The sequence below is a fragment of the Triplophysa dalaica genome, chromosome 3 (genome assembly GCF_015846415.1).
Source record: "Triplophysa dalaica isolate WHDGS20190420 chromosome 3, ASM1584641v1, whole genome shotgun sequence".
In the NCBI taxonomy this organism is placed as follows: domain Eukaryota; kingdom Metazoa; phylum Chordata; class Actinopteri; order Cypriniformes; family Nemacheilidae; genus Triplophysa; species Triplophysa dalaica.
Genome location: NC_079544.1, coordinates 2,261,852 through 2,282,606, shown reverse-complemented (window position 1 = coordinate 2,282,606; position 20,755 = coordinate 2,261,852). Strand labels below are relative to the sequence as shown.

Here is a 20,755-nt window from a genome sequence, read left to right as displayed (position 1 = left end):
CAAACACAATATGCACATATTTATTTGTGACACGTTAAGGCATTCTCTTCATAATTTTCTTTGTGCATAAATAACACATTTTATTGTAAATCTATGTAGCAGGTTCAGTATTCTGCATGCCGTGTTCATATCTCTATGCACATTTTGCTCAGGTATTCAATTCTGTGTGAAAAAATGGTACAATTATGTGTCCAGTATCTACAGTCAGTGTGTATAACTTTAACACATCACTAACATCTCACCTGTTCACACACAGAGCTGTAGATCACATTTTCCTCTTCACATACTGGACTGCACTGGAGATATGACACATCATATAAAATCACACTGAATATTAACACAAATGCTTCTGAATAAACTACTGACATCAGACGTCCATTATGAGTCTGTCTCTGTTTGTGTGTGATGTTATTTATTCACTTACAGCTTTAGTCTGGTGAAGTTTAATCACAGAACTGTATGTCACATCACATTCTGGATTAACAGAGTCGTCCTGTGAATAAACACACATCTGTTTCAGTCTCTCTGTTACGTTACTGTCACATATACAGTAAAACATTGTCCTTGCTTAACTATTAAATCACTTCAGATGTTAGTGTACATACAAATATTTATTTTGTGTTTCATTTCTCAATACTAAAGTCAATTTGGATTAAAGCATCTACTTAAACAATTAAATAAAGAAATAAATACTTACAGGCTTTGCACAGGCTTTGTCTGGTGTCTCATGTGTGATATTGATGTTATTTGTTTCTGTTAGCAAACAAGTAAAAACCAGTTGTTCTCAGTTCAGCGCTTAAACATTTTCTGTCAGAATTCATTAAAACACATCTCAAAGTCAAAGTGCATTATACTTACTGAGCTTTTGTCTCTGTATTATGGTCAACATGGTGACCAGTATCATCATCAGCAGCAGCAGTAAGACGACTGGAAGCCAGATCTTCAGATGTCTGTGATAATAAATAATATTAAAGGTCTCTACAGTTTTGGTGCTTTATCCTTACTGTGTAACACCATATTTAAAATTTGTCCTGGTGATGTTGTTTATTTGTCTACTCAAATTATTTTTCACATGTTGTGCACCTTAACACTAGTGAACAAAACAGTACAGTTTGAATCTCAACAATTTAATCTCAATAATCCATCAGACACTGAATCAAAAATAGACGACTCTCTTCTTATCTAAATCTTCAACGTTTTAAATCTGCGACATCGTCTTTTTACAAAGATAGACAAGATAAGAAGAGCTTGCAGAAAACCACAGAAGAGAGTTGAAAGCACATCTTTATTTGCAGCTATGATATCTGCTGACAAAGAAGTCAAAGAAAGTAAATAACAACATATTTAGCAAAACTGAAGAACCACAAGACACACAGACTAAATGTTCAGAAAGATAAATAATGAAATGTGATGAATAGATGAATGGATGGGTGACTAACATGGAGACTCCTGATGAGATAGTATTTGTAGTCACTGCTGTCAAACAAAAATGCAAAAAAATGAATTATATATTAAATATAATCGTGAATTAAAAAGTACACATAAAAATGAAAATAAAGATTTGTTAAATTTGCTTTATCAGCAACAGTTTTACTTACAGGAGATATTTGTGATTGACATTTGTTAGAGAAGAGAGTAATTTGTCATAAAGTCTCACCTGGTTGGACTGTGATATTAACCCGCTCGGTTACATCCCATTTTCTGTCTATTAGCACAGCACACCAGTAAGTTCCAGTGTCTTGATCCTGCAGGTTTGTCATAGTGATGGTAAATAAACTCTGATCAGGATGATCAATGACTGAAACTCTTCCTTTAGTTTCATTAACATATGCCAGAATAGAGCAGTAATTCTCTTCTGTTTTATCGTAGCACCAGAATTTTTTATGTTTGGTGTAATTTCTGTTGTAATGACATGAAACAGTAACAGATCCTCCAGTCTGAACCGTCAGTTTTCTTTCTTCATCATTCATCTTACTCTCAACACCTACTGTACATGAAGAAGATGTAACAATCATAACATTGTGTCAATGCTGATGACATAATGATAACATCTGTACTATATTGATAGAAATCTGTTAGGCAAACAAAATGAAATTTAATAAAAAACTGAGATTACTTGCCTGTAATGAGACAAAGAACAATTAAAATGAACCGTACGGCACTCATAATCTGTTTCTTCTCTTCAAGTCTAGCGCTTTTCACATTCTTTCATTTCATGACTTTAGTGACCACAGCTGGCAGATGTGTGGAAGTTGTCTGAAAGCAATAGTCATGTGATTTCACTGCACGGGTCTGTTTTTACACAAGTGAACAAACGGAGGAAAAATCAAGCATACACACATCATCCCTTGGAATTATAATCTGATGTTTTTTCTTTATGTTGTATACATTTTGCGACTTGTTTAGAAAACAAAAAGAAAATAATTCCAAGGTGGTAGTCATGAGATACCTTTGAAGATCTGGAAGCTTATTCTACTTTGCAAATGCAACACACACGCATGCGCGCACACACCATATCAACTGTCCTAAAACTAGACCACTGAGCTCTTTGGCCTGTTGCTGCAATGAATCAACAGCACCACTAGATGGCAGCACTGCTCTAAAACATGAACATTGCTATATCAAGAAAAAGAGAAGGTCACAACCCTAAATAGTCAAAACATATTGAGGGCAAAAATACAACCAGATGAACAAAAACATCTCCTCAAACTGAATTCATTAAAATTTATTGAAATGTGGGAATGATTGAAAATCTTCAACATCACATTGTGTATATTGGATCAAAGATTTATTTTCTTTTCTTGTTTCCTAACTTAAGCTGACCCTTTTCTTTTCTGTGAGAAAGTCAGTAAATATTTTGGGCAACAATGCTGCTCACCTGAACTCCAAACCAAACTCAGCAGTTCCAGCGATATCATAATGTTAAAACACAGCTGTGAAAATGACGTGATGCTAAATAATGCAACATAAATAGTCATTCAGAAACAAGCAGTACACTAAATTCATTTTTATTAAGATTCTTTAGAAATGTTACTTTCAAAAGCTTATGCCAACCTCACTTTGTAAAAACAACTTTTTAATTGAACAAAAATGTACATACTGATTCCTAAAGTATGTTTATAAACTGTATACAAACACAATATGCACATATTTATTTGTGACACGTTAAGGCATTCTCTTCATATTTTTATTTGTGCATAAATAACACATTTTATTGTAAATCTATGTTGCAGGTACAGTATTCTGCATGCCGTGTTCATATCTCTATGCACATTTTGCTCAGGTATTCAATTCTGTGTGAAAAAATGGTACAATTATGTGTCCAGTATCTACAGTCAGTGTGTATAACTTTAACACAACATTAACATCTCACCTGTTCACACACAGAGCTGTAGATCACATTTTCCTCTTCACATACTGGACTGCACTGGAGATATGACACATCATATAAAATCACACTGAATATTAACATAAATGCTACTGAATAAACTACTGACATCAGACGTCCATTATGAGTCTGTCTCTGTTTGTGTGTGATGTTATTTATTCACTTACAGCTTTAGTCTGGTGAAGTTTAATCACAGAACTGTATGTCACATCACATTCTGGATTAACAGAGTCGTCCTGTGAATAAACACACATCTGTTTCAGTCTCTCTGTTACGTTACTGTCACATATACAGTAAAACATTGTCCTTGCTTAACTATTAAATCACTTCAGATGTTAGTGTACATACAAATATTTATTTTGTGTTTCATTTCTCAATACTAAAGTCAATTTGGATTAAAGCATCTACTTAAACAATTAAAGACAGAAAGAAATACTTACAGGCTTTGCACAGGCTTTGTCTGGTGTCTCATGTGTGATATTGATGTTATTTGTTTCTGTTAGCAAACAAGTAAAAACCAGTTGTTCTCAGTTCAGCGCTTAAACATTTTCTGTCAGAATTCATTAAAACACATCTCAAAGTCAAAGTGCATTATACTTACTGAGCTTTTGTCTCTGAATTACGGTCGCCATGGTGACCAGTATCATCATCAGCAGCATCAACACAAGGAGTGGAAGCCACATCTTCAGATGTCTGTGATAATAAATGACAATGTTTATAAGCGCTTCATAGACATTATGTTTGACATTTATCTGACATTGGATGATGATCACCTGTGTTGTGGTGCTTCATCTATTATCAGTGACAGTCTGAATCTCAACAATAGTATTTTCTGATTAGATTGGACTCTGTTTTCTATTAACTGCGATACTGCAATCTTAGATAAGTGAATGCAGGAGATAACAGATAAGAAAATAAGATTAAAGACCATCTTTAAGTCGATCATTACTCACCAAATAAAGAAAAAGTAATGTAACAGAAAATGGATCTTAAATGAATTAAATAGATATTAAATAAATTACAAAATATTCTGCTGCTTATCACCGCCCGGCGTTTGACTGCTGTTTCTCGGAAATGAAGCTGCATGTCTGTCAAGAAAATAATAACACAGGCAATACAAACAACGAACAACAATCCAAAATAAAACTGTGGACAATAAATTGTGATAGATGGATAGATTACTAACATGAAGACTCCCGTTGAGCTAGTAACTGTGGTCGCTGTATCAGAAATGCAAACAATAAAGAAATTACCGTACGGCAACATATATTTTTATCTGAAATGTATATGTTGTAGTAACAATGCGATCATGAAAATTGTGACAAGCGTTATATAAATAAAATGTATCAATGGAATGTTATACCATCTAATAAAAAGTCAAATTTTAAATTATAAGTAAATATTATTTGATGACACTTATGAATTAAAGGCATATTTACCAGTTTTACCAGTGACTGTGAGCTGAACAGGAGCCTGTCGATCTCCTACAGAACAGAAGTACCAGCCAGAATCACTCAGCATCAGTCCAGACATCAACACAGTGAAAGATTCTCTCTCATCATCACTGATCTGAACTGATGAACTCTGGGATGTGTAACAGCTCTTGTCTTTATATCTGCACCACTGTTTGTGTTTATTCTTATATGCAGAACTATAGAGACACTTTACACTGATATTACCACCTTCATCTCCAGATACACTGCTGGACACCACAGACACATCAGGAGCTGAACAAACACACAGTCATTTATTATTGACATTTACCAGAAATTACGTTAATTTTTCATTTATGTGTGAAATAAATCTCAGACCTGATTGGACTGCGAGATAAAGCTGCTCTGTCACATCCATGTTTAGAATCCCTTTAATTTCAACAGCACACCAGTAAGTTCCAGTGTCTTGATCCTGCAGGTTTGTCATAGTGACGGTAAATAAACTCTGATCAGGATGATCAATGACTGAAACTCTTCCTTTAGTTTCATTAGCGGATGCCAGAATAGAGCAGTAATTGTATGCTGCTCCTGCATCATAACACCAGTATTTCTTATGTTGAATATATTGTGTGTCATAATGACATGGAATAGTAAGAGATCCTCCAGTCTGAAGAGTAAATGATCTCACTGCATCACCTGTTTTACACTCAGCCCCTACAACATAGAAAAACAAAACTTACAATTTTGGTTAAACTATTTTTTTTCAAACCTTGAAGTCAAATGAAGATGCTGATTGTTGATATCTGATGTTTATATTTTATATGTGTCACGAGACGTTGGGTTTTTCATTTAGCAACATGAAACAAAGAAATGCTCCCATTATAAAAGGGAAAATGTAACAAACATGTTTTAAACCATTTGAACAAAACATTTATGTCATTCTCTATAATTGATAATAAGTGATAAAAGTTTCATGCAAAATATGAATAAGCATAAAGTTGTGAACAGTTATAAATGCTGTAAACAATGTGTCCCCCCAGGACAACACATCTGAGTAAACAGAATAAAACACTTACCCACAACGAGCCAAAGAAAAACCCAAATGAACTTTGACCTGATGATGCGGCAGTCATAAAGAGATAAGGTGATATTCTTCCACGTCTTCCTCATGTCCATATACATTATTTTTGTGCAACAGAAACAAACAAATAAAATGTAAAATGGCACACAGAACTGAAGGACACACACATCTACTTTGATGGTATTTTAGTCACTGTGTGTTTTTATAGCATCTCTCAGTTCCTATGCCCTTCATCTGAAGTTGCTCATGTCAACTTGTGTCTCCACTAATGGCTGTCAATATCACGAAAATAACTTTAAAAAGTCTTACATTATGGAAAACTTATATTTTTACTTAATATTTCATTTGAAGTCAAACTCATTTACATGTTCATTGACATTTAATTCTTTGGTGACATCATCAGTTCTTAAGTTTCCTGCTGTTTGTCGCTGGCACAGTAGCATCAACTTCCTTTCTTGAGTGCTCTACTTAGGAACGGACAAAAGTAAAACTGAAGCAGAGTCTGTGAGACGTGAGCTCTTTGTGTCGAAAGCATGTCTGCACAAGAGATGATGAAAGACCTCAGTTACAGATTTTGATGTTTTCTTTGACTTGATTTGTTTCATTTTATATGAGTACCTGTTACTGTGCGTCCTCATTTGTACAGACATCAACAGTATTGCTAAAAATGTATAAAATTGACAATAGAGCAATAAAAAATACTCTAAAGGGGACAAAAATGCTTTAAAACTATCTCTTACACGTGACGGTAATAAAATAAATAGTAAAAATACAAGTATTGATTACAGCTTTACATTACTGTATATTGCATGACAGGTTTGTTTCAAAATGTTTGGCAGTATTGAACATTACAACTAATAATGTTTTCATCTGTGTACTATTAGTTTGTTTTTCATGCCACTGAGAGAAGAGAACCATTTTGAAGTCTTGATTTACTACTAACATTTTCCATAAAAGCTTCTCAGCTTGTTTTACTTGTGTAGCCTGTAAGAGAATGTTATGCAAAAATGTTTGTAATGTATTATATTAACTCTACTGTCAGTGACTATTTTACAGTATAACTTCCTGTTTCTAATTTTCAACATCTGGTGCACTTCCTTTTTGATCCTCAAACATCCTTACGGTTGCCTTGCCGACAAAATGTATTGTGACTCATATCAGAAAGGAGAGACAGAATAGAGCAGTAATTGTATGCTGCTCCTGCATTATAACACCAGGATTTCTTATGGTGAATATATTGTGTGTCATAATGACATGGAATAGTTACAGATTCTCCCGTCTGAAGAGTAAATGATCTCACTGCATCACCTGTTTTACACTCAGCCCCTACAACAATAAAAAACAACTGTTACAATTTTAGTTTTACATATTATTTGTTAAATTTTGATGATAGTATGATCCTGATATATTTAGTATGTGTCATGATTCTGCACGTCTGGTCATATTTTCTTAGTCTTGTTGCAGGATCATGACAGACCCATGTGTTTAGTGCAGAGAGAGACATGACATTGATTGTTTTGACATGTCACGCGCTCTCTCTGGTCTCTTCTTTGTTATTGATTGTTAATGATTTCATGCCCTGCACCTGTTCCCCTCTTGATTTAACCCCTTATTTTAATGCCTCTGTGTTTCCTGTCTTGTGCTGGTTTATTTTGATTCCTGTGGTTCATGTTTACTCACCTTGTTTGTAGTTCTGCAGTTTATCTAGTCTAGTTACTTGTAGTTATTGTCAATTCTTGTCTCTAGTCTACTCTAGTCTAGTTGGTCCATGTTCCTGTTGACTCATCATGTATCTTACTATCGTTCTGTTGTTCTGGTTCAATTTTCTTGCCCACATACATTTTTTAAAATGAAACACAGGACTACATTGAATACATGTGTATTTTCATGTCATTATAGTTAGCGTGTCTGTGATTTTTATAGAATCTCTCACTTCCCACTTCTTGAGTTGGTCTTGACAACAGCCTCCACACAGGAGTGTCAATATCATGTTAATAATAATTTACGGAACAAAATGTTTTACCTTGTAAGGAAATCTAACATTTTAAATTTTCATGCTACTAAAGTCAACATCATTTACATTCTCAATGATTATTATTTCTGTTCATACAATTAATTTTGTTGACATCATCAGACCTTAGACAAAAATGTTTTTTGCTGTTTGTGGCTGGTGACATTAGATTCCTTTGCACTGTAAAATACCTTCTTTAGACAAACATGCTTCTATTGTTTGTAAAGATATGAATTATAACAAATACTTTATGACATAACCTCAGGGTTAATATACAGGGTTAGAGTGAGGCAGGGATGGGGTCTTAGCCCCCTGAAAATACCTTTTAACCCCCCACACATAAACATATACATCAGCTTTCTTAATAATGCATATTAACTCTTACAATACAAAAAACATCACTTACACTGCTCCACTTTGAGCTCAGTTCTCTACGTCATTACACTGCAAAAAAAAAACGAATTTCAAATTAAGAGAACTAAAATATACAATTATTCCTAAATACATGTTGTACTGTTGTGTCGCTTAAAAAGTGAATGAACTTGTCTTTCCAGGATCTGGTCTGAAAAAAATAAAGAGCATCTTTTCTGTTATGTTGACCTGCTTTCTGCAAATAAATGCATATAGAAACAATATTTTTATTTGAAATTTTGGAGAAATGTTGTTTGTTAACAGAATAAAATAAATATACATTTAACAACATTAGTTGATGATTCAGTTTATCCATGTGCACATTAAAATGGAAAGTATCCCATTTCAGCCCAACTCCATGACAAAGGCCTAAACTGTATTGAGTAAAGTTTGCACAAAAACTTAGAAACTGCAAAGATACATTGACAGCAGTAAAAGTTTAATATTAGAATTTAGAGATAAGTTGTGAATCTCGCAGACCACCGTTCAGTGAATAAATGACATTTGTTGAAACAGTGCCAGCTGATGACAAGATCAGGTACTCTTTACCATAATGCACTACAAACCGTGTCGATCATTTTTTTTTAAAGTCACATGACTATACTCTTCCAATTTGTGAAATGAAACGCTTTAAATCTTCAAAAAGATGAGGGGCTTTTGGCAAAGAATGAGGGGCGTAAGCCCCCAAAGACCCACCCTCGCAACGCCACTGGAGTGAGGAGACGTTTAACATCAATGTTTCAGTTTCACTTGTAAGTATTTACACATTAGGCTATCAATCATTTTTGCACTGCTTTAATTTGTGTAGTTTACAGACAGACAGCATCACTAGAGATCAACACCACCCGAACACATTTAATTTAATATAAAAATGTAACCAGATGAACAAAATAATACAATGTAAAATGAATGGGCAAAATACGTCTGACAGAATTTTGATTCACCTGAACTCTCAAACCAAACAGAGTTGCTGGACCTAATTGATAAAATCCTCTCGGGATAGTTACTTGATGCTAAAAATAAACTATGAAACATTAAAAAACAGACAGTATAGCAAATATGAACTTAACTGATAACTTTTAACGTAATACACATTTGTTCCTAGAAGTCTCATTAAATGAATACCAATATTTAATGTGACACAGCAATGTACATGTTCTTATTTGTATATGTACAAGGACAAACCAGTTGCATTAAACTTGGATTGTAAATATGGGGCCAGGTACAGTATTCTGCATGCTGTGTTCATATATTGCTAATGTAGGCCGATTTAATCCAGATCAGACACCTGTGTGATAAAATGAGTTAATTGTAAATTTCTATAATCTTTAGTCACTACAACATTCAGTGTCTATGTAAATAACACAACATTAACATCTCACCTGTTCACACACAGAGCTGTAGATCACATTTTCCTCTTCAGATACTGGATGGCACTGGAGATGTGACACATCATATAAAATCGAACTGAATATTAAGACAAATGCTACTGAATAAACTACTGACATCAGACGTCCATTATGAGTCTGTCTCTGTTTGTGTGTGATGTTATTTATTCACTTACAGCTTTAGTCTGGTGAAGTTTAATCACAGAACTGTATGTCACATCACATTCTGGATTAACAGAGTCATCCTGTGAATAAACACACATCTGTTTTAATCTCTGTTTTATAATTTTCCAGTGTTGAGCAGTTCCTTTACTGCTTTACAGTTAAGGGGTTTTTACAGTTTCAGAGCCACTTCCCCAACATTGTAACTTTCCCACAGTGTTATTTTTAGAAAAAAAAACTTTTCCACCCGATATGAAACTTCTCTAACTATACAACTACTTCAGTGTCTATATGATGAATCACTTGTGCTCTCAATTCAGAAGTCACTCTGGATTGAAGCATTTGCTAAATTAACAAATGTAAACAGAAGTACTCACTGTATCACTGGTTGTATCTGGTTTCTCGTGTGTGATGTGCGTGTTATTTCTCTCTGTTAGTAAAAGAGGAAACGATCTGTTGTTTTGCTTAATTACTTAAACTTAATGTACAAAAACATTATCTTTCAATTAATTAAACTCAACAATACTGACTGTGTTTGTTTCTTAGTATTATGGTCGTTATAACAATCGTTATCAGCAGCAACAGCAACAACAGCACAACAAGTAAATGCCACAATCTCAGATGGCCGTACTGTCTGTGAACATAAATAACAATGGGCTTCATACAGATTGACCTTCATTTATATTCTAAATTTGTTATAGTTGTGTTGCTTATTTGTCTACGCTGATCCTCTGGATATGAAGTTGAAGTGTGTCATCAAACATCCATAGAATATAATTAATAAACTACACATCGACTTAAAAATGCTCTAAATCTTCTACATTTTAAATATGTAGCTAAAATAAAATAAATAACCTCTGCAAAGTTAGACAAGACAAGAAGTGCATCAAGGAAACCACATTATGTGCAGCTTGAAATTAAGATAAAATGAAATTGAAAACCCTCATAAGGTCCATATCTGCATTATTAAAAAATGCATTACACCAGATTAAAAAAGAAAGAAATGCATCAGAAAATGTATATTAAATACATGTAACAAATGAGGTGATTTGATAAATGAGAAATGTAACAAATCACCTCATTTCAGAAAAATAATGAAAATAACAATGAGTCGTGAGGAAAAGATGAATGACTTACTTTAAGTCTCTTGTTGAGTCAGTATCTGTGTTCACTTCTGTCAAACAGAAATGTAGACAACAATACATTTATATGAAAACAGATCATGAAGATTAAACATTTTGCTTATTGTTCTTTATAAACATAGAAGCAAAAGTTCAAAACCTGTTTTGTTGATGATTGAATGAGCTTTACACGTGACTGTGAGCTGAACAGGAGCCTGTCGATCTCCTACAGAACAGAAGTACCAGCCAGAATCACTCAGCATCAGTCCAGACATCAACACAGTGAAAGATTCTCTCTCATCATCACTGATCTCAACTGATGAACTCTGGGATGAGTAACAGCTCTTGTCTTTATATCTGCACCAGTGTTTGTGTTTATTCTTATATGCAGAACTATAGAGACACTTTACACTGATATTACCACCTTCATCTCCAGATACACTGCTGGACACCACAGACACATCAGGAACTAAACACACACACACACATATTATTGACATTTATCTGAAATAAGTGAAATAATAATTAAGTGTGAAATAAATCTCATACCTGATTGGATTCTAACATAAATCGGATTTTTCTGATTGCTTTTAATTTCCACAACACACCAGTATTTTCCAGAGTCTTGATCCTGCAGGTTTGTCATAGTGACGGTAAATAAACTCTGATCAGGATGATCAATGACTGAAACTCTTCCTTTAGTTTCATTAGCGGATGCCAGAACAGAGCAGGACTTGTATTCTCCTTTTGCATGATAGCACCAGTATTTCTTTTGTTGAATATATTGTGTGTCATAATGACATGGAATAGTAAGAGATCCTCCAGTCTGAACAGAAAATACTTTTAATTCGTCATCCGTTTTACACTGAGCACCTACATAATATAAAGAAGATAGTAACTATCACAATTTAATCTAAACACAATATACGTATACAGCCTTCTTCAATTCTGATGACAGGATGAAAAAGTCTGTATCCTTGTAACATTTTCCTACTTATGCAACTAAAAGAACTAATTTTAAATCAATTGAATTAAAACAGAGGTTGCTTGCCTGAAATGAGCCAAAGGATGATAAAAATGAACCTCGTGATACTCATAATCCGTTCGTCAAAAAGACGCAACGCAGTTTCTTTTCTGCACAACTCTGCACTTATTAACTTCCTTCATCATAGTTTGAATGTTTTGCCACAGCAGGTGGTTTGAAAAATGCCTCAAAGCACATGTGACTGTGGTCAGATCTTGCAGTAAATAGGCAAACGTTGAAATTGATCAGTTGTTGATTCTTGTTGTTTGACTATGGCAGTGATTCTCCCGACTCAAGAAGCTTATTTTCGACAATCCTCAAATTCAATTAACTTCACTTTAATTCAATTTACATTACACAACATGAATATAGCACCAAATATTTATTATTTATTATTTTCAAAAAACTTGTTGTCTGGACCCCCGTTTTGATGAAATGTTAAGACTGGATCTCTTGGAAATGTTTTAATTGAAGTTTTAGACGGTACTTAAAGATCAATACTGTTGAACTGTTGAAACATGCATGAGGAAACCACACAGAAGTGTTGAAAGCCTAGTCATAAACCATGAGAAAGGTTAAAACTACTTTTCACAGTATCATTATCTGAACAACATAACATTGTGAAATATAAACAAAAGCAAGAAAATGTGCCATAAGCAAATAAACTACAGAAAAAAAACAAACAGGACTATAGGAGACGTGAATGTGTTCGAATGTTATGTGTGTTTGATTTTTAAATCTTAAGGTGCTCGTGTAAACAGCATCCACACATGACTGTCAATATCACATAAGTAACGTATGCTTATTTTGCTTTCAGACATCCTGTCAAAAAATGTTTCCTGCTCTTTGTAGCTGGTAAAATGAAGGTGAAAGGAGATATATAAAGCTGAAAGTTCTGCAGACATTCGTCATTTGGTGAAAAAATGAAAGCACAGCAATGCAGGCGACAACAGATCTAATTCATAGACTTTATTGATTTATGTGACTTTGTCATTCAAAATGAGAACATACTGTTTGTACAGAGACGTCAAAAGTATGTTTAATAAATACATTAGAATAACCTTTACAAAATGTTAAGAGTGAGAAGTTCATACAATGTTTCATTTTGAATGTGATTGCAAGCATTTTCACATTATTCACTCATTTTTACATTTTAATTTGTGCATAGTAGACCTACCGATAAAAGAAACACATTATGGCAGACTAATGTTATATGTTCAATATAATAAAAACTAGCTACTTCTATATTACTACTTGATTCCAAATGCTAAGACATAAAGAAAAACTATTTGGAAACAGACATGCAGTATAGCAAATCCGTTTAATAATTTTAAAAGGACATTGTGTCGCCATGAGGTCTTTCTTTGTGGTTGACATTCACATTTTTCCTTAAAAAGTCGTATTAACTAGAAATTAAGAGTAAATACCGTTGTATACAGTCTATGGTAAATACAAACACAATATATAAAACATTTGTGACACATTAATGCATTCTCATATCCCTGTTTTTATTATTGCATAAGAAACCAAATGCATCTTTAATGGAAAACATGGATTAACCTAGTGCTATTAATAATATTGCAATAAATAATAAATGGAGTAAACAATGTGTCAGACCCTTTGACAACTGATGTATAAACTAACCCATAATGAGGCAAAAAATAAACAATTCCACTAACGAATTTGAAAAGTCAAAATGAAGAGCGTCCCAATCAGGAGCATCAGTTTTTGGGGTCCCCCGGAAACACTTCCGTTGTCGGAACACGCAGCTTGCAGCGTGATTCTGTGTTTGTTTGAGAATTTGCAGGGCATGTGTCGCCAAACTAATGAAGATGCTTTCTGAATTTGCTTGTGTTTTTTGTGTTTGCATGTGTTTTCTTCTGTTGCAGCGCAGTGACACCTAGCGGCCACCGTACTTTCTTAAGGTTAAACATTTTAATTTTTTATTTTAAACAGTTAGTCTTAGTTCCAGGACCGTCAACAGGAGTAAATTCAGAGCAATACATGAAACATTTCCTCTGTTGAATGTTTCAAAAAATCCCTCACATCAAAGTCACCAAAAGTATTTTGTGAAAGCAACCAAAAATGACAAATATTTACATTAGTTGTGATTTTAAAATGTATTGTTGGATAAACCTTACCTTAAGATTAGTCCTTGAGGTCACCAATGAATTAATATCTGTAGACACAGACGTATACAGGCTCCTATATTACAATGAACTAAAGGTTTAACTTCAGTCAGTTTGAGATGTGTACAGTTCTGTAAGTCTCAGAATGTATGACTGATTTAAACTGAAAAACACACACTGAGACTGATGAGTTATCATGTCAGTTTATTTGCATTTACAATAAATGACAAAAACAAATCAAATTAATCCACAGATTGAACAAAGCATAAAACATAGCATGAAACAAAGACCGAGGAGTGGAACAGGGGGGCAGGATGGAGGGCCAGGCCTGGTGGCCATCCTGCTTGGGGGCACTGGACTGGCATCCATCTTGCTAATGGGCACTGGCGTGGCGGCCATCAATGTGGAGCATGCTGGTCAACGGAGTCAGAGGACAACTGCCCCTCCCAAACATTTTTTAGGTCGGGTCTCCTCCTCCACCTTAACAACGGTGATGGAGGACCCCGCCCACGAAAGGGTAAAGTCTAAAAATTCACAAAGCGACCCTCGAGGTCCATCAAGGATGATTTTATGTTTGTAAAAGTCACTGAGTCCATAACAAAAGAAATGAATCAGCATAAAATCTGGGAGGTTGGAGGTGTTTGCAATGTCCAAAAAAACCTAAAGGTGGTCCTGGAGGGTTAGAGATCCTTGTCGAAGGCATTTAATGTTACGTGTACGTGATAGACAAACATCAATCTATTAAAACATTTATGATTTCTCATCATCATTGAATAGGTTCCTGTCCAGTTCACAATCGGTTCAAGCTGTTGTTTTAACTAAAGGCATTTCAAAAGTAAAACGTACACTAATGTACATTACAACATCTTCATTGTAACTGTTTTATTCTTATATTTAAAGTACTCAGGTTTGATGTCATCTTTATGGAAGGATGTTGAAACCGCCTCCCCATGTTTCACCGTGCACAGAGCTCGCGCGCTTCTCAACACCGATCGTTCGATGACTGATCAGCTAACACGATCGCTTCCGTCTCGAGCCCTCAGTCCATATGATCATATCACACATTGAATTATAAACAATATAACACTGCGATGTTCGCTATTATTTATTATTCTTTTAGTTATTACAATTAATCCCGTGGTTCCACCGCCGCACCAGAAATTCACCTGCTTCGAGTAACCGATCCCTTGACGTCACAGTTTTAAATAATTTTTCATCCAATCACAGAGCGCATTCGAGAAGTGTTTGAAAAGTACTGTTATCGTTCGGTAAGTTTGATTGTTAAACTTGAAAAATATCATTGTACTCGGTTATTTACTTATTTAACTGTAAAGGTCAAAACAAGCCACATACACCGTTGTCGGTTTGAGTACCAGAAAGAATGCTAAAAGATATAGCCTACTACTACTGTAATCAATGCACGTTTTGGATAAAACGTTTCTACTAAATGTATACATGCATGCATATCAAAATAGGATTTTACAAAATATCTGTCCTAATTAAAAAGTTATCAAAAAAATTATAAGTCAGCAATGCAAACAATACAAGGTTCTTGTTTACTTTTAGCAGCATCGCATTGGTCTACTTTCAACCCCCCCTTTCCCCAAATAAATGTGAATTTATACCACAAGCACTTTGGATAGACAAAGAGTAAGTAGGCTAACAATGAAGATCCCTGCGGCTCTAAATATGTTCTTGTTGCTCTGTGTTGGGGCTTCGCTGGCTCAAGATTCAATTACACCACAAAGAATTAACAATATTGAAGAAAGACTGAGAGTCACAGAGGCCATTCTGGGGGAATTGAAGAGAGAGAACGAAGGTAAAAATGTTTCAATAAGAGTCGTCATTTTGTCTTAACATGATCTATTTGTATTGTTTGTGAATGTTTAGCTTTTGTCCTTTTATTTAGTTCTTGTTTGTTATTCTATTTGTAAAATCCAAGAACTGCCTTGTAACAAAATTTGACAATGTGTATATTCTGAACAGCTTTGAGGAGTTTTACACAAGCCTCAGAGATCAAGGTTCAGTCTTTACAAGCAGAAAATACAGGTGAGTGAAATTAATTCTACTGTAATTTTTTTATTTTTCAGAGAGAAAACCATTATATTAATTTGTCCGTTCACAGCCAGAAAGGTTGCCTTTTCAGCTGGACTTCTAAACTCTGGACCACAACACACTGGACCATTTGAAGAATCAAGAACTCTGGTCTACCAAAAAATCTTCAGTAACATTGGAAATGCATATGATTCAAACACTGGTAATCTTTATTTAAAATACAGATAAAAACATAATAAAATACATTGTGCAGGGTTTCTAAATTCACATATTTGTGTCATTGCAGGCGTTTTCACAGCACCAGTAAAAGGAGTCTATTTCTTCAGATTTTATGGTCATTCACATGCAGGGAACACAATGGCGGTCAGTCTTTATAAGAATAATGAACAGCAATGCTCCGTGTATTTTCACAAGACCCAGAGCGCTCCCAATGGTAACGGCAGCAATGGTGTTGTTCTTACACTGGAGAAGGCCGATAAGGTGCACACAGAGCTGTGGAAAGACAGCTGGGTTTATGACGATGAGTCCAGCTTCACCAGTTTCAGTGGTTTCATGCTTTTCCCTTTATAAATCTCAGACTCTTAAACCCACCAGAGGATGTGAATAATTCTGGATAAACAATATTAACAATGTTTATATATTACATAAACAATAAAACGAACAATAAAATTTTCTTGCAATTATAAAAACAACGTGGCATTGTCCTATTTTAACTGTTGATGAATAAATGGGATAAACTGAGGTTTTCAGTAAAAAATTCTCAAAGAATGTATTTATTCCAAACACTGAATCATCTGTTTATATTTCACTAAACCACACCAGACATTAGTCTGAACATTAGTTTTCTGTTTTAAAATGGATGTGACAAAAAGGACACACACGTTTTTGATAGACAACATCCTTTGTAGGATTTCTGTGAATTAAAATGCACAAACCAGAAGTGATGATCCATAACAATGCTTCTTTAAGAACATTTAGACATTTTTTTCATGTTCCCATTTATGATCAATGTGAACCGCTACTGATGTGACGATTCCCTAGGGAACACTTTAAAACACACAAATGAATGCTTTTAAACGTTAAAGAGACACTTCACTAATATTGCCATCTGACCTATTAGTATTTGATTTGATTACAAAATTAGAATTTTTCATATTAAGGTTTTTATGGTATTGTTCAAATGACATTAGATTAGATGTCCAGTGATGGGTAAAGTAGAGATGAGATAGTACGACACATTGATTTGCTTTTATATTCTTCATTCAGACATCTGAGCACAGATACAGAGTTGTCGAAAAGCAAAAGTTTCATCTTTAATGTTCTAGTTCACACACAACAACCTTCTCTCTAGAACAGTTTATGTCAACCCAAAAACCATCTACAACAACTACACAGTCCTCTGCCCCATTATAATCATTTGGCTAATAATCTCTCCATTTGGTGAAAGATAGAGGTCGGTGAGCCAAATCTGTGAAATAGCCTTCATCAACAATGTCTGTTGCACCGATGAAGACTGAAGTTCCAGAGTCGAATTTCATTGACGCTAGCACGTTATTTTCATCTTCATTCCGTGGCAGGGCAATTTTCGCCCCAGCGTCAGAGCAGATGCTTCGTGCCTTTTGAATATTACCCAGCTCCCCATTGCTCAAAAATATTTTTTTTCCCACTTTCTTGAACATGCTAAATCGTAAGACTAAACATAAGAAAAAAATGAATTTTTAAGAGCATTAGAAGATGTGTTTTTATGAGTAAAACACAAATATGGATTGTACAATTAATATCAATGTAAAGTAGTTTACCTTTTTCTACGACAGTGAGTCTGTCTGTTAGGTGTTTGATATCTGACTGAAATTTTGCCACAATTGTGCTTTCAACATCACGGCCTGTAAAATATGAAAACAGTGAGATTTGCCATTTATTTACAGGGGATTATTAATAAGAAGCAATAATGTAACTGTTATATCAAGTAATTTATTTTAATATTATAATAATTTACAATTATAATTTATTCAGCCTATTTCTACCTGATCTCACGGGAATTTTTAACTATTTCACAAGGTGGCTAATTCGTATGAATTTGTACGTTGTGAATGATAAACAAACGTACGATAATTGGAAAAAATTCAATATGGAAGCCCCTCCCCTAACCCCGCTCTAAAACCTAACGAAAGCATATCGTAATAAAATGTATGAGGTTGAGGTCGTGCGAGATCATACGGTCTTTGCACATACAGTCCGAAATGTTTGTATGCGTTTTTTCACATTTGGAGCTCGTTTGAACGGAGTCGAGGAGGGGACATTTAAAAAATCAGAAGACGTTTCTAGTGCTCACGAGAAACGTTTCGCGCGCTCACGAGGACATTTTTTTGGGTACTCAAGAGTTACTGTGTGCCTGTTATGCATAAAAAGGCCTTGTAAGTCGCTTTGGATAAAAGCGTCTGCTAAATGTCTAAATGTAAATGTAAATGTAAGTATCTCGATACCAAGTAGTATCACGATGCTTTGCCATGTTCAGTGCTCGAATTGATGGCCGTGGCCCCCCATAAGGCATTAGATATTTGTATTTGAGTAAAAATTATGATGAAAAATGTGTTTAAATTCATGCAACGGATGTGCTACATTTTGTAAAATTTATTATTTACAATAATTAATATTTAATTTATATTTGTTAATGGGCTAGTTGTCATGTCTCTTTAAATGTGAAACGCCCCGACCCACGTCTAAAGACCATTAAGCGCAGGACAATAAAAGAAGCCATTTCTTCTATGTAAGCCTGTTCTAAATAGAATAGCATATAGTTATGCTTATTATATCAAATATATTCAAATGTATTGTGTTTTTTTATATCAATTGTATATTGCGAGACGAACCCCCACCAAAAAAAAAAATTCAGGGGGACTTGGATAAATTGTTGCAAATACTGCTATACTTAAATATTTACTATAGTGAGTGTCTATAAGCTTTAGTAGTTTACTGTAGTAAATACTATAATACACTAGATCATTTTTCATGTGGGAACTAATTCAAACTTAATTGATAAAGCAGTCTTTACGAAGGGAAATATTAAACTTCAAATGCACAGCTAAGACGTGCCGTAAATTTTCCACTGAGTAAGTGAATCATTTAACCAATTCGTTCAAAACGCTATTTGAATCATTATCTCGTCCGAGTCATTCAAAACACGCTTTCATTTAGGAGATAAACACCGCAAAAATGCAGATAAAGGGTTCAAATGAATATTAATGCGCATATGCAACATTACCTACGGTACTACGATATACCGTTTCATAAATGAGAGGCATTGCGGGTATTTTGAAGCTTTAGCATTGTTGGACTTTAAAGGTCGTCCTGCATGTTCAAAAATTGAAGGAAGGCAATCTCTAACAAGTATTGAAGTTTATTGGTCAGAAAGTATCAAAATACAACGCGCTGGGTTGCTGGACAACACTCCTCTGTCCTCCCAAGGAACAACCACCCCCACAGCACATATTCACAGCATTTATTGTTATTTCACGCCAATCTCTCTTCTGCCGGGGGCAGGATCTTCCTTGTTTTCACCAATCACCAACTTCTGCCTTATCTGGTTCCTGTAAAACACTTCTGAAACAACATTCCAGATACCTCCCCCAAGCCCCTAAACAACTGCAGCCGAAGAGGCCCCGTCTCCCCCCCCCAAACTCACATTCCTCTGCTGCAATCACTTCCCATCAGGACACAGCCTGGGCATCAAATGCATGCACCAAAACACTCACAATATTATGACTTCACCTCCAAACAAGACAAAACCAATTAAATGCAATTACGCAACTGATTAAATAATCAAATCCTTCAGCATCGCGATGCTACCGTAGCACCACTTCACCGCGCAACCCTAGTGCCTAGTGCCCTATTGGTCTGCATTTTATGACGTCACCAAGTGTGGACTCTGAGGAGATCCACAAGACCGGAGTGCGTTATTTGGGACAGGGCCGAACATTTCACTGAGCCTAATACAGGGAGACCTGGGGCCCGTTCTTCGTAACTCTATTGGTGCCACAGACTGCACACAGGTCCCCATCGGGCCCCACCTGGCCCCAATGAAAGGGATTTTGTGAACTGAAAGGGATTTCATGGTGTAAATGTGCAAGTAAATTACTATTAGAATTATTAATATTCCAGATAAGCAATAAATAAATAAATGAAAGTAATGTAATCAAAAAGTATGCAGTTGACTGATTACAAATATTTTAGATGGTGTGTGACTCCATGTTTCACATCACAAATGTGGAAGCCACATGGCCTGGTTCTGTGCATGACTCCAGGATTTTCAGAGTCACATTTATGCACATTATTTGAACGTGGTAAGGAAAAATTATTTAAAACTCACTGTATTACATAATTTTATTCTGAGCCTAACAAAACATTTTTCCAGGTGCTTAGGATGGGGTCCTGCTTGGTGACAGGGGCTATGCCTGCAGGCAGTACTTCATGACGCCATTCCCTGACCCAAACCCTGGACCACAAATCCGTTACAATACAGCTGTAGCCACGACAAGGGCACGCGTTGAATTGA

The 20,755-nt window shown here is 35.1% G+C and overlaps 3 protein-coding genes across 5 annotated transcripts; 1 reads left to right on the top strand and 2 right to left on the bottom strand.

Moving 5' to 3' along the window:
• Positions 1 to 2,135: 2,135 nt before the first annotated feature.
• Positions 2,136 to 7,222, bottom strand: LOC130418010 (CMRF35-like molecule 8). 2 transcript variants are annotated; one of them, XM_056743927.1, is made up of 11 exons: positions 5,898 to 7,222; positions 5,200 to 5,535; positions 4,828 to 5,115; positions 4,575 to 4,608; positions 4,411 to 4,476; positions 3,990 to 4,081; positions 3,829 to 3,884; positions 3,556 to 3,624; positions 3,374 to 3,427; positions 2,879 to 2,952; positions 2,136 to 2,256 (listed from the first exon to the last, which is right to left on the bottom strand). In XM_056743927.1, exons 1-10 carry the CDS (start codon positions 6,001 to 6,003, stop codon positions 2,923 to 2,925), a joined length of 1,131 nt encoding a protein of 376 aa, XP_056599905.1. In that variant the 5' UTR covers positions 6,004 to 7,222; the 3' UTR covers positions 2,136 to 2,256; positions 2,879 to 2,922. The 2 variants fall into 2 exon arrangements, with proteins under 2 accessions (XP_056599905.1, XP_056599906.1); XM_056743928.1 differs by lacking the exons at positions 2,136 to 2,256; positions 2,879 to 2,952 and adding an exon at positions 3,159 to 3,293.
• A 1,881-nt stretch (positions 7,223 to 9,103) lies between these two features.
• On the bottom strand, positions 9,104 to 12,134 carry LOC130418017 (CMRF35-like molecule 5). 2 transcript variants are annotated; one of them, XM_056743944.1, is made up of 9 exons: positions 12,047 to 12,134; positions 11,545 to 11,868; positions 11,156 to 11,464; positions 11,012 to 11,048; positions 10,405 to 10,508; positions 10,252 to 10,304; positions 9,889 to 9,957; positions 9,707 to 9,760; positions 9,104 to 9,612 (listed from the first exon to the last, which is right to left on the bottom strand). In XM_056743944.1, the coding sequence occupies exons 1-9, from the start codon at positions 12,090 to 12,092 to the stop codon at positions 9,595 to 9,597; spliced, it is 1,014 nt and encodes a 337-aa protein (XP_056599922.1). In that variant the 5' UTR covers positions 12,093 to 12,134; the 3' UTR covers positions 9,104 to 9,594. The 2 variants fall into 2 exon arrangements, with proteins under 2 accessions (XP_056599922.1, XP_056599923.1); XM_056743945.1 differs by lacking the exon at positions 9,104 to 9,612 and having other exon boundaries at positions 9,754 to 9,791.
• A 3,641-nt stretch (positions 12,135 to 15,775) lies between these two features.
• Positions 15,776 to 16,807, top strand: LOC130418036 (cerebellin-2-like). The gene is made up of 4 exons (XM_056743972.1): positions 15,776 to 15,967; positions 16,135 to 16,197; positions 16,274 to 16,405; positions 16,490 to 16,807. The coding sequence occupies exons 1-4, from the start codon at positions 15,814 to 15,816 to the stop codon at positions 16,771 to 16,773; spliced, it is 633 nt and encodes a 210-aa protein (XP_056599950.1). The 5' UTR covers positions 15,776 to 15,813; the 3' UTR covers positions 16,774 to 16,807.
• Positions 16,808 to 20,755: the final 3,948 nt, after the last annotated feature.

What these genes read in the sequence shown, in the direction of transcription:
- LOC130418017 (XM_056743944.1), bottom strand. Translation starts at nt 12,092, where the DNA reads ATGAGTATCACGAGGTTCATTTTTATCATCCTTTGGCTCATTTCAG. An exon ending in TTCAATCATCAACAAAACAG is followed by an intron (nt 11,049 to 11,155) that starts GTTTTGAACTTT and finishes TCTGTTTGACAG; the next exon opens with AAGTGAACACAGATACTGAC. An exon ending in AACTTCACCAGACTAAAGCT is followed by an intron (nt 9,761 to 9,888) that starts GTAAGTGAATAA and finishes TCACATCTCCAG; the next exon opens with TGCCATCCAGTATCTGAAGA.
- LOC130418036 (XM_056743972.1), top strand. Translation starts at nt 15,814, where the DNA reads ATGAAGATCCCTGCGGCTCTAAATATGTTCTTGTTGCTCTGTGTTGGG. An exon ending in TTTACAAGCAGAAAATACAG is followed by an intron (nt 16,198 to 16,273) that starts GTGAGTGAAATT and finishes GTCCGTTCACAG; the next exon opens with CCAGAAAGGTTGCCTTTTCA. An exon ending in TGCATATGATTCAAACACTG is followed by an intron (nt 16,406 to 16,489) that starts GTAATCTTTATT and finishes GTGTCATTGCAG; the next exon opens with GCGTTTTCACAGCACCAGTA.
- LOC130418010 (XM_056743927.1), bottom strand. Translation starts at nt 6,003, where the DNA reads ATGTATATGGACATGAGGAAGACGTGGAAGAATATCACCTTATCTCTT. An exon ending in GATAAGCAGCAGAATATTTT is followed by an intron (nt 4,082 to 4,410) that starts GTAATTTATTTA and finishes TTATTATCACAG; the next exon opens with ACATCTGAAGATGTGGCTTC. An exon ending in AATTCAGAGACAAAAGCTCA is followed by an intron (nt 3,885 to 3,989) that starts GTAAGTATAATG and finishes GTTTGCTAACAG; the next exon opens with AAACAAATAACATCAATATC.